General features: G+C 34.5%; 1 protein-coding gene across 1 annotated transcript in view; it reads left to right on the forward strand.

Annotated features, from left to right (window-relative positions):
• The window catches only part of Smp_146280 (putative calbindin-32), a gene marked incomplete at both ends in the record, with an annotated part of 62,862 nt that overhangs the window by 33,823 nt on the left and 14,623 nt on the right, over window positions 1–14,416 (forward strand). The window contains one exon of the mRNA XM_018797683.1: window positions 10,735–10,821. Coding sequence (XP_018652701.1) covers window positions 10,735–10,821 — 87 coding nt within the window. The remainder of the gene's footprint in view (window positions 1–10,734; window positions 10,822–14,416) is intronic.

The raw sequence follows: 14,416 nt of genomic DNA on the forward strand, positions 1-14,416 counted from the left end.
TTCACTGAATTCTCTTTTTATTTTTATTCAAGGACAAAATGGTAAATTATTCAAATTAAAACATGTTTGCCAAATTTTAAATGTTGCGTGTAGCCATTTAATTTTGTTTGAAACTTTTTTAAAAGAAATGTTATTGATTAAAATTCATGAAAGATTTATTTAGGCGGAAAATAATTTTAAATTTATTTGTTATTGTTTGCTTGGATCTTCCCGTTGTTGTTAAGGACTGCAATTTATCAGTTTCTTATTGACATGTGTGTATCCTCTGCGTATCGTTTCAATATTGCCTGAAGTCACAAGCTTTATAAGCAAAGATGGATGGTGGCTAGCAGTGTAATCCAAGACGCGCGTTTCGTCCCATTTAGGACTCGTCAATTGGATGTGACTGAATCTCAGAGTTGATGTTTGATAAGTCTTGCTAATTGAACGCTATACTCGGATCCTAAGCTAGTCTCGTAACCCCCAAGCTAGAACTACACAGCGACTTGAACACAAGAGAAAAGGCGAGAAATATGCAAGAAGCACTTTACCCCAGAGGTTCATGCATGTACAGAAAATATAAGGTTTTTATAGTATTTTAGAAGTCCGTGGGTTTTCCTGAAAATTCTAGAATACTACTAAACATAGTTGCAGTGTAGTAATCAACTAATCAGAACCTCTACGTGTGACTTTTCACTTTCGCTATGTTTCTAGCAAAACTTTTAGTCAAACGCTGATTGGATAAAATGCTTCTTAATGTTTGCTGAGCTTGTCATGTCTATTGTGAGAAATTTTCAGGATCACCCCCAACAATGTTCACTCTGGGACTCAAACTCAGTACCAGCTCTCGAAATTCTACGTCTGGGTTCCCATTAGTTGGAAACGAAACTTAGTCACATCTCTCGCTACATGAATACGAAGAATTTTTATTCTCGAGGTCATATATGACAAACTGAGCTAAGTGGATAACGCGATGGCGTTTGAAGCGAATAGTGCTGGGTTTGAGTTCCAGAGTGAACATCATTCTGAGATGCAGTTACATCGAGCTGTGACGAGTCTCAAATAGAATGAAACGTGCTTCCTGAACTCCACTACCAGCCACTATCCATTTTTGAGAAATTATTTTGTTTCAATGATATAAAAGTAATTAAATTATTGACCGCATCAATGTTCACTTCAAGTTTCTTCAAGATTGTGCATGGATCAACTTACATTTTGAAGAAAATGTAATACACTTGTTGTGACCGAAGAAGTCAAGTTGAGACGATCAATTTATCGTTAAATGCACAATCATACAGTGACTTGATAAAATATGAAAATCATACATCAAATACATCATCTTCTTAAAATTATCTCTAATAAGCTTCACTGTTAATTCATTTCTATCGTTATCTTGATTGCTTTCAGTTTTGTTCTCTCTTCTCTTTAATCCAATTTTCTCAACCTTCTGCTCGCAGACATCTTACATCTGACTCGTGTTACTCCTTATATCTGGAAACATAAGTAACTTACAACATACAATGATTGTCCTAATAATACTGTTTCTAAAAAAGAACATTTACTACACTTAACTATAGGGGGAAGATTTAAAGTTCAGGTGGATTAGTTTGATTACGTTGTTTTCTCTGAATTAGGTGTTTTTGTTGTTATGGGCTGTTTTGTCTCCACTTACTTTCCAAAGAAGTCAACCATTTAATTAATCCACTCTTTAAAGAATAATTTTGATCACGAACTGTAATCAGTTTAAAAAGTGCCGAGCATTGGTTATCTATTTTCTGAGTTTCGAAACTACTTATCGGTGGATAACTATCACTGTACCTACGATTCTGTTTGGAGTGTCATGAATACCATAACATAACTGAACTAATGGATTGATGATTCATTGCTAAATACTTTATGAATTTAGTCACTTTATGACGTAATTTGTGGGTAATCTAGAATTATTAAAGAGCAATTGATATACTTTGCACGATTCTCCACATATTGCATCATGGATTTACTGAAGGTGAAATTTGAAATAGTTGGTCTACCTTAGTTCTAATGCTACTATATTTATTTGGGAATTTGAAGGCCTGGAATTCAATTTTATGTTGGTTCTAGTATATCCGTGTCTCTGGAAACTCATATTTGGAGGAAATATATATGTTCGGTGTTATCTAGTTTCCAATTATTCTGCATCTGATAATTGTTCTTGATGAAAACTTTGTGTTTGTCACTTTCTGACATGATAGTAAATTGAAATTGTAGATCACCAACGTAGATGATTTATGTCGAATGACTTGGGGCCTACAAGAGTTAGACGGGAATGGTTTAACTAACCAACTAACTTCGAAGTTACATCTCTCGGTCTGCACCTTACGTCGATTGCCTCATCGACGTATCAGGGGACTACAGATACTCTGAATACTGTGCAACACAAAAGACGTTATCGCAGAAATATATTAGTTAAAGTAGAAACATGTGAAAGTAAGACCACTGTCTAATGAGTCAGTTCATTGCGTACGGTTAACTAATGCGCGTTGATTGTTCTTGACCTTGGCAGGGATAGATGATCTGTTCAATATTCAGTGACCCAACTACCGGATTTGACTAAGGCTTAGTAACATTTCACTGAACCTACAGGATTTTATGGAGCAACATGACAATTCTGCATTTATGTGACTCATATTCAAAATTCGAATTACATAATTTTAGCTCAAAATGTCGATGCGTTTTTTCACCAAGCTATTAATTTTAGATGGCTACTAACACAGTCAATGGATATAATATCGACACATTACTAGTAAGTGCTTGAATTATGCTTTTGTTGATATTCAGTCCGAAAATCCGCTGTTAGCTAAACATTCTATACATTTGTGATTCAGTTAAAATAAGTAAATATCAGCATATAATAATTAATAATTTCCTTTACAAGTTTATATAAGTATTATAAATCATATAGCAGTTACATTCAGCTGATTAAGTTCCAAATAGGACAAAATGATCATTCTGGATTCCACAGCTAGCCACATTTCAACCATTTTATAGAACAGATATTGGAAAAGTTACCCACACTAATTTGTGGAGTGATTCAAAAATTGTTGTTGTTATACATTATAAGTGTAGTGAACGAGAACACAAGTGGGGTCAACTAAATGTATTTCGATAGGATATTACAGAATTTCTTGGTAATATCTAAGAACCATACAGTAAACACTTTATTTGCGAAATGTCAATTAATCGTCTCAGACTTTATTGTTCCTTCATTTTCACACCAATCACTCTCTGGTTTCTTTCTCTTCTCTTCGATGTTCCCAACCTTCTGCCACCAGGCATTCCAGTTTCGATCGGTGATGCATACTACTTATATCTGTCGGCTTCAGTAGCACATACCACTCAAATACTTATTTACTTACTCCTGTTACCCATCGTGCAGCTGAGGTCAACAGTTTAATTAATTTCTGTCAAATATTTTGACCGTTTTGATCATTAGAAGCCAGAGATTATTCAAAGGATGTTTCGGTCTAGTATGATAATCCTTACCTGTGTTAATTCATGACTTCATCCACGGCCGGATTCAGGACCTTCTTGCCTCAAAATAAAATAAACAAATGTAACCTCTTAATTAAAATAATTTACACAAAAACCTCTTAATTAAACCATAATAGTCAGTCCCCTAGTGATTTACTGCAAGATTTTCCACACGTTTTTGTAGGAAATCACAAGTGATAGGAACCAGATTTGTTGGGAGAGAAGCAGTTATTGGGATGATAGCCCTGTTCTATCACAACTTGAAAGGGATTGAAATTATACCATTTGACTATGAATGCTAACCATTTTCTATGCAAGGTGAAGGTCATTCGTCTGATCATTGGTGAGGTCATGGGTGTACATTACTCAGGAGTTCTATTCTAAGAGTAAATAGTTGTTCAGCGGTCCGTGGTTTTATATGGTACATCAACTGTGATCAGTGTGTAACAGATGTAATATATATGAAGTTTTTGAAAGTAGTTTATATCAATGACCAATCTTAGTGAAAAAATCATTAAAAATCAGTGAGCACTAAACAAGTACTTAGTCGTAGTGTGGGATTCCTTTAACAGTGTACTACCCATTCATTGATAAATCATAGGTAATTCAGGTCTCAGAGTCATCATTTATCTTCCAGACCGCTGAAGCAGCATCCAACTACTGATATTTTCAAGTTTAGCCAGTTCATAAAACTGACCAACTATCTTTCTGTTTTATAAGCAAAGTTGGACAGTGGCTAGCAGTGGAATCCAGGACGTGCGTTTCGTCCTATTTGGGATTCAAACAAATACAACACGACGTAGGTGAACTCCTCCATTTACAGCTATCGGGAATCACCTTTCAATATTAACCATTTGTTTCGTTATTCTACTTAATATTATTTTCACCTTTTATACTGTATAACAAAGGTTGGCAGTTTGTAACGTTGTATCAATGTAATTTATCATGTATTTCATTCCGCTTACTGTTAGTTACTTCCTTTTTCATAATGCCAATTATTCAACATATGCTGAGATATATTACAAAACTATGTCATTTTCAACTAAACTTGGCTATAGCTTCAATCTAATATAAAGCATATATTAATTAATAATGGGATGATTAACATTTCCAATATTCATAGTAAATCAGCACTTGTTAATGAGAATAATCAGGATAGAATTTTGTTCAGATTATGAACCAAACCATGACCTCTACAAGTCTAAAGGTGAAGAACTCTTCATAATAGCTAGATGTCTTGAGTTCAATCCCAAGGGAGGGAGGTCATGAGTACACACTGCTGAGAAGTGTCATATTTGGACTAAACAGCTGTCTAATAATCACTGCTTTGCAATGTTTGCTTCTCGATATTGAAAGAATACTAAATTATTAATCTTTATTAGTTGTCCACTACCAAACAGAGAAAATGTAAAAACAGTCAATTTTTAAATCATAAATAGTAATTGAATAAATATAAAGTGAGTAAATGGAAATAATAAAGGCAATGATGGTTAGGATTGTTTGTTATATCAGTGTTTACCAAACCCTTTCGAAGATTAGGATTAATGTCGTTGCTTTGAATTACTGTAGCGTCTTATTTTGGTAAAAGATAAATTAAAACTTCACTGATATAATGTTATATTAAAATGAAATGTAATAATGCGATGGCGTTTGAAGCGAAATGTACTGGGTTTGAGTTCCACAAAGAACATCAACTATGAGATGCAGGTACATTCAACTGACGAGTCCCGAATAGGACGGAACGCGCGTCCTGGATTGCACTGTTAGCCACTATCCATTCTTTGCTTACAATGCTTGTGAATTAAGGCTATATCGAGGCAATACGCACAGTATGCACATATGCCAATTAGAGACTGACAAGTTGCAGTCCTAAACATCAATAGGAAGACTCAAACAAACAATACTAAGAGAATTGAAATGTAACTCTGTTTTAGTTCATTTCAGGAAATCACAAATGTTGACTAAATTTGATAAAACGTAGTGTTTTCATTTCACAGTTAATAGTTTATCCTAAATTACTGTCAGCATTAAAATGTATGGTAAGTGTGCATTATGAACTAATGGAGAGTTGTGAAATCGTGCAGACATCATTTATTACCCAACGTGAGATATCTATCTCATGATCTATGTGTTTAAACTCAACCGCTCATGAATTCTCACCAGAGGTTTAAGAATATTTGGCATACATAGTCATTAGTGAACACAGTAATTGTTTAAATGTTCATGAGGATAGGTAATGAATTTGATAAATACTGTGGCTGTTTAACTTAGCTAAAACAACTCAAAGATACTCATAAATTCCCTTTACTAATTGGTTTATATATGCTAACTAATAAGTAGTATCGAGAGATAATTATGAAAGTTCTTACAAGAATGTGTGGTAACATAAAGTTTAACTATATTAGATGTCAGATATTTACCCATCAGTATCATCAAGAAATGATTGAGCAATATCTCGAATCGATTGAAGTTACACATTGACTACATCATTGAATAGAGTCTCAGTGGGTTTATATTTTTAAGTTTCAATGAAATTTAATAACTTAAGAATTTGTATTTCGACAGTAGTATGGTCATTGATACTAACTATTGAATGAATCTCATACTAAAATTAAAAAACTATCTAGTGTTTCCTAGTTCTCAATATTTTTCTAATTAAGATCAATTAATGGAATAATTAAATCAGAAGGGCTTTTTGTGGATATTATAGTAATTTTAATAGTTGAGTTCATGAGTCGATTGAAGCTAGACCACCATGGAAAACCTGGAGGCATTGGACTGCCGTTTCATTCTATTGTGGAACTCCTCAACTGTGCACACCCACAATCTCTCCTCGCCGGCTCAGTGGTCTAGAGGTTAAGCGTTCATGCGCATGACTGATAGGTCCTGGGTTCGAATCTCACGACGCGGTATCGTGGATGCGCACTGTAGAGGAGTCCCACAATAGGATGAAACGGCCGTCCAGTGTTTTCAGGCTTTCTCGTATACAATAATTAAGAATTTTTCTTGAATATTAAATTTCATTATACTAACTCCATTTAAAAAGGTATATATTGAATGTTACTTAATTGCTTTTAACTGTTTTTTTTTCAACTCTTATCTGATTGTATTAAGCATCCTTGTAATGCATCCTACATAAAATAGCAATGTATTCAGGTATACACATTACTATTACCATTATTATTATTACTATTACTATTATTATTATTACCATTATTATTATTATTATTATTATTATTATTATTAGGGTTAGAGACTATTTACTGGCGACATCAAATCCGTTGATTAACTCATATTTCCTCATATCATTTATTAACATCATACCTAATTGAGAGTGTATAAATTAAAAGTGAAATGTATCCTTATTTTTTGTCTCCATATAAATAAATACAAACGATTAAAATGTACCTATTACAATTGATTAGATTGATATGAGATTCACCAAATTTTATGTGGCTTCTTTTTTTTTCTGTATCATAATGATTATCAATGATCAGTTAACAAAAAGTATTATGATAATCACCCCCACAGAGGGGTGGGAGATGCATTAAACACTTATATCATTCTAGGGGTTGTGATTCTTCAAAAGTACTAACCTACAATTATATTTATTTATTTATTTATTTAAACACATAAATATTGGTACAAGGAGGCACCAGATACATATGAGCCGCACAAATCTCATTTGATTTGTGTGAGGGCTATGATACTACCTGGGTGCCCAAACCGAAACAGGTGGTTTCCTGAGGAGGCCACAACTGGAGCCTTCGACCTAAAGGTCTGATCCACAAGGCAGTGGAGCATCGTGACGAGATGTTGTCCCATGGTAGCCAGTGACCAACAGTTGATTCATACGCTATTTGTTCCTTCAGGATACTGGAGCCCATGTGCACCATTGGTTTGGAATGAGGGTTTTCCAACTCTCCTAGGTTGACTCTCCGTGTCCGCCAACCCAGTTAAAGCGCCGGACATTCGCTTTTCGTCCTCTCAATTTGCTAAACAACAGTAATGGCACGAGAAGGCAATGAGTAGGACTTCCCTGTCAGAGGCTATATACGCGTGGCCATCTCGGTATTTAAATGCAGAACATTCAATTCTCAAGGTAGAAGAATGACTTGTTTAGGCCAATATGTCAGATTTCAGTTGCTGATCAACACAAAAAGTGATTTGAAATACATGACACTAGTCACAATTTAGTGATCAATCAGTTGTAAAAATTTCAGTCCCAATCACATCATGTTTTAATTCTAGGAGATGATAAAACAATTACAAAGTCAATATCAAGCGTTCAAGTACCAAACGTCACGTCAAGTTCAACATCATTCAAATTATTGATTTATAAACAGAAATAACTTGTTCGGCAAATAATATATGGTCGAATTTATGAGTCAATTTAAGCTAGACCACCGTTAAAAACCTGAAAGAACTGGACAGCTGTTTCGTCCTAGTATGAGACTTCTCAACAATGTATATCCATGTGTATATCCACATGTCAGACTTGAACCCAGGATCCCCGGTCTCATATTCATTCACCTTCTTAGAACTCATAATACTGTAAATGGATTTACTGATCTGTTTGTCTTTGAACAGGAAACAGTTTCTTTAAGACAAGACTTTTGTTTGTATTAAACTAAAGAGAAAAAGATTGCAAAACAGTTTAATCTTGATAAATAACATTTTAGATATCAATCAACCTGTTATTTTAATCAAACAGAATAGTACAAAGTTAACCAAACATCTCTATAGGTATTAACGACTGGTTATTGTTATAAATATTATCTGTAATGAAGAGGTGAAGAGGTTCTTCTTCAATTTACAGATAAATTTTAACTTTGAGGATGTAAAGATTATTGAATTTTATTGAAATCAAGAATCGATCAATGTTAGACCACTAGTGCTTCAAGGTTTTCAGCGGTGATCTAACTAAGATCACTTCATGATTCTAATGAATTTACAGATAAATGGTAGGAAAATCATTTGAATTAAGTTCACTTATTGTTTGTTTGAATCCTCCCATTGATGTTCAGGACTGCAACTGGTCAGTCTCTAATTGGCATATGTGCATACTGTGCGTATTGCCTCGATATAGCCTTAATTCAAAAGCATATAAGCACAGATGGATAGTGGCTAGCAGTGCAATCCAGGACACGCCTTTCGTCCTATTTGAGACTCGTCAGCCGGATGTACCTGCACCTCAAAGTTCATGTCCACTCTGGGACTCGAACCCAGTATTGTTCGTTTTAAACACCGTCGCGTTATCCACTTAGCTGCTGAGTTCTGATAGCCACTTGGTTGTGCAATAGGGTGAAGTTTAAATTCACTTAGTATTGTTTGTTTGAATCTTCCGATTGATGTTTAGGACTGCAATTGATCAGTCTCTTATTCAAACAAACAATACTAAGTGAATTTAACCAAGATTACTTCACTGTCTATATAGATCGACTAATACCCTTTATATGACATATTGTCTAAGTTTAAACATTCATTTCGATTTTATTAATATAAGTATATCAAGCCATTTATTCCTAATTTAAATATCAGTGTAGGGTTGTGGAGATTATTGAGTTTCAACTGATTTCATAAATGGATGAATGTTGGACCACCATTTAAAATTTAGAGGCACTGAACGGCCGTTTCATCCTGGTATGGGACTTCTCAAAAGTGCTCATCCATAACCCCTCACCAAAGGGACTCGACCCCAGGACCTTCGGTCTCGTGCGCCAACTCCCTACCTCTGGACCACTGAGCCGGTATCCAACAGTGTTAATGTATAGCCTCAACCAATCCACGATATTGCGCCACCGTCTACCATTGTCTTCAGTGAGTAACTAACTCTATTACAGACTCGGTTGAACTCCATTGGTCACGGCTTCTCACTAGAAATCCAAGAAACTGATCTTGAAGACAGTCACTAGTGAGGAATAACGTGGATTGTTTGAAGTTAGACTAAAAACATTTTAGAATAATGAAAGAAATCCACTGAGAAGCTGAACGGAGTGGTGATGTTTCAACGAGGAAACGATGTAATTCACTCAAGTTGTTAACCTTACATAGGCTTATCTAACTAAGGCAAGTTAATGTTGTAAGCTATAAAAATTCGATCACCTCCACAAACCCTCCCTAAAGTTAATAATCATGTGTTTACTAGTGGCTAACTTTGAAATACAATTCCTGAAGGTCTAGTGAGAAGCTGTGACCAGAACAGTTCAACCATGTCCAACAAGAGATATTTATCCATCACGTGCCATTGATGGTTTGGCAAGGTCACAAATTGGTTAAAGTTAGGAGTGCAAACCATCGGTTTGTAAAGTAATGGTCTCAACATCAAGTGCTAATCTCAAGGCTATGAATCCTGGAATCCATCTCCAATTAGGCGCAAGTGTGTGCTACTGAGTAATCACATGTTAGGACGACATACCCATCCAGTGCCCCCCCGGTTTTCAGCAGTATTTGAGCTAATAAAAATTCTTGATTTAAATTATGAAAATTCTGTGATTTCTACAAACCCCGTATATTAATTAAATGGAATGTTTTTTTATAGATACCTCAACGGTAAGTTAAAACCAGTATCATTTTGCATCGGACCTTCGCTCTTCTTTTAAGGGAAAAATATATATTATGTATGTGAGAAATGTCAGCTCAGTCATGGTGGTTTGTGTATCATTATTTATAAATGAAGATGGATGGAGTTATTGATCATAAAATGTGTCAGATGGTTGCAATTAGTGATGGTCATATTTGTCTACAGACTTTAACACTGATCGAATCCTATCGACTACCTTCAGCTATCTAACATTGTAGTGTAGTACATTCATTAGTACATTCACTTATTTGGCCGTATTACAACCTGATCCATAAGAATCAGTTAGGACTTAAAAGACCAAACAAACAATATACTGCTTTTTACTCAGTGATCAACCAAATGCAGTAAAACAGTAAACCATACAGTATTAATTGCAAACGTACTGATAATAAACAGCATGATGATATGAACAAATAAATATATGTATATAAGCTAGTTGACCATTGAAAATCAGGAAACACTAGGAAACTGTTTTGTTTTGATACGGCACTCTTCAATAATGTATCCATGCCCTCCCCACGAATCAAACCCTAGGTGTCCAGGTCTTTTAATGAGAACCTAACTTTTATACCATTGAACTGATACTCGATGGTTTACACATTTACTCTCTATTACTTATATTGTTATTTATTGAACTTTCTTACTTGTTTATCGTTCACTAGCTTGCTCAATTACTTCCAACTGATGAAGAATTTTTAATTTTATTTCAACGAGAAAATAAGCTAAATTCCAGTGTTGATTTTATGAAAGTAAGTTGATTATTATATTACTGTGTAATGATACATAAAAGAAGGTGACCTTTCAAACAAACATATCAGCATTAGTTTTACCCTATTGATATTAGGAAGTGAATAATCTTCCGTTTTGTATATATAAATACAATATCCATCTAAATGAACAATAAGCAGATAGTTACCCATATTCAATGTTCAATGTATTACACACTATATATGAATGAAATTGTAGTGAACAGAACATGGTTGGAGACAATCGAATGTATTTTAGCACAAAATTACAGAATATCTCACCAAAACCTGATAACTATACAGTAAACTGATCAATCGCAGTCCTAAATGGAAAGATTCAAACAAACAATAGTAAGTGAATTTAAACTTCACCCCATTGCACAACCAAGTGGCTATCAGGACTCAGTAGTTAAGTGGATATTGTGATGACATTTGAAGCAAACGGTACTTGGTCCAAGTCCCAGAGTGAACATCAACTGTGAGATGCAGATACATCCAGCTGATGAGTTTGGGATAGGACAAAACTTGCGTCCCGGATCGCACTGCTAGCCACTATCCATCTTTCTTTATTATACAGTAAATAGTTAATTTGCAAACTATCAATCAATTGTCTCAATCTTGACCGTTCATTCTACAAATATTAGTCCATCGTCTCTGACTATTATTGTTGATGCATTTTCATAACAATTCCGTCCCGTTCTCGTTTTTCCCTGATTGATCTTCTACTGAAATACATTCAATGCCTGACCATCGTTATATACTACTTATGTGAACATAAGTAGCCCACACCAAAAAATAAGCAAACCATATTTTAACCGATGTATTTTCAAAAATTTTCAAATGTAGTACGAAATATATGCTACATTAATTATTTAATACATAAACATACATGTTGAGTCGATGCTTTATTGAATGTAATACTACTGGATACATGTTATTCACACTGTCGGAGTAAGGAGTATCAGTATCATCAGAGATTTGTGTTTTTTCTTTTTTTTGTGAATTTATTGTCATATATATATTGATTTTAGTAAACGTATAGTTTCTATCGTATAAGTGAGTTTAACACACACACACATATATATACTCACATAGAAGAGATTAACCCATCCATTCATTTACATATGTTGGGATGCAGTGAGAATAAAAATCTAAGAAAAAAGATACAATATTACGAAATAATTCCCATTTAATATCCATTTACATTGTCATTAGTTAATGTATATGTTAAAAGGTATATTTTTTTTCAATGATGATTTCCTACCTTTCCTATTCATATCCAAATGCTTTTTCTAAATAGGTTTACTTCAATGATGTTTTATTTCATTGTATAATATTTATGGTATATAAATTCTTATACAATCACCTCTCCTTTTACCAAAGAACATAAAGAGTATAATTATATAACATTTATTTTGATGGATCATCATTAAGCTGTAGTGCTGTGATTCGTTAATCGTTTACTTCGATAACCGTTATAATCCTCAACTTAACGGTGCGTAAAATCAGAAGACGAAGGATAGCAGCAACTACAGTTTTATTGACAAATAACATAGGCTAGAAGGCAGTGAGCACATGAGCAAATGTTAGCGAGCAAAGTAAAAATGACACATAGTGGAGATTGGCGGGTAAGCCAACTCGAGAGCGAAGCGAAAGATAATGCGTATTGGAGATGGCTGGGAAGCCAACTCGCTATGAGCAAGCATTAATCAACATTTATAGTCAGACAAAAATGAATGACAGACATGTGATAGGTAGGATAAGAAGGGTACATACACATGCGCTCATATAACAAGGTAGTCAAGGTTGGTAAGCGAATAATTAACAAGATCAAAATATGACTCATAATGGATAGGCGAATTGGCTAGGCCAGTAACTAGAATAAAGTATATGGGCTTAACATATAAACTGATACTACAAAGCATTGATATTCGCTGAAAACACTATGAAAACCGAAGATCAATTAAGGGCTATTTTGTCCTGATTCGATTTTTCTTTTTCAAGAATACTCACATAGAACCCTACTACATATGGCTATCATCAATGGAAGCGAGTGTGTTATCAACAAATTAAATAAAGTGGATCGTAATTCTAGTTTTAGTGAGTTAGCGGTATTTTTGAAGATGATAACTGTTACACTACGGGTAGAGTTGAATTCCAAAATGAAATGACTTCTCACTCGACTCTTGTAGAGAATTATTTATTTAGTTTAGTTAGTTATAGAGATAAGTTTAACGTACAACAGATGCAGATGGACTGTGGTAAACTAACTAACACTGAACAGCCATTGAGTTTACAGCTTGGGACTTTGAGGCGAAATGATTTCCATACTAAACTAATCTATTCTGTAACATAATTTGCATAAATTAGTTAATGGTGTATAGTAGAGATTAGATCAAAGTTAGAGCTTCATTCTTTACAAATTTTTGCTCAGAACAACTATTTTGTTTGAGAGTTGAGCTCCTCCACAGTTGCCTTCTCACAGGGATTGAACTCATGACATTCAGGTTTTACAGATAACTCAATAATTGCAGTAATAATAAGTCCCATACTAAGTCAGAATATCAGTATAGTCTTACCTGGTTCACAGTAGTACATGTGTTGTGAATGAGAACACAGGCGAGGACAACCAACTATATATTTAGCACAAATTACAACGTTACTTGGTAAAATACGAAAAACCATGCTATGATACACTATTTGCAAAATGTTCTTCAATTGCTTCAGGCTTCATTGTTCCTGGATTTCCACACAAATTGCTTTTTATTTCTGTTCTTCTCTTCTTGATCTTCTCAATCTTCTGCTGTCAGATATTCTATTCCTTACTCACCATATATACTACTTATGTCGATATCAGTAGCTCACACCACACTACTACCATCATCAGGAAGGTACAAGTATTTATAAACAGCTGTCTACGCAAAATACTCAACATCCATTGGCCGGATACTATCAACAACAGCGTTTTATGGGAGAGGACAAACCAGCTTCCAGCTGAAGAGGAAATTAGGAAAAGACGTTGGAAGTGGATCGGACATACATTACGGAAATCACCAATGTGTATTACGAGGCAAACCCTAATTTTGAATCCCGAAGGGGAGCGGAAAAGAGGAAGGCCAAAGAACACATTACGCCGGAGAATAGAAGTAGATATGAAAAAGATGAATGTTAACTGGAAAGAACTGGAAGTGATTAGAATGATAACATTGTCCAACAGGGACGCATTAACGTAAATCAACAGTATTCATTCGGTCTGAATAAAACACGTGTTTCATATGTTCTCTTGAAACTGTTTAGATTGAATAATGAAGCTTGAAGACTCAGTCAGGAATATGCGGTTGAATATAACATATATCCATCACACCTAATATTTGAGTTCTAATCTAACATGCGATTCCAAATATAAAATACTTTTATCAAAGTCATAATAATGATAAAAATAGTGTACATTAACGGAGAGAGTGATTTTAAGAAAAAAACATCAGTTTGTTGACCTCGAATGTTGTTTTTGGAAATGTCAATGATTGTACCTTCTTCTTGTTTATCATCATATTCTATCTAAATAATTGAATAGTATGGCTTTCTCTTTTGTATAATA

Source organism: Schistosoma mansoni, chromosome 5 (genome assembly GCF_000237925.1).
Source record: "Schistosoma mansoni strain Puerto Rico chromosome 5, complete genome".
Taxonomy (NCBI): Eukaryota; Metazoa; Platyhelminthes; class Trematoda; order Strigeidida; family Schistosomatidae; genus Schistosoma; species Schistosoma mansoni.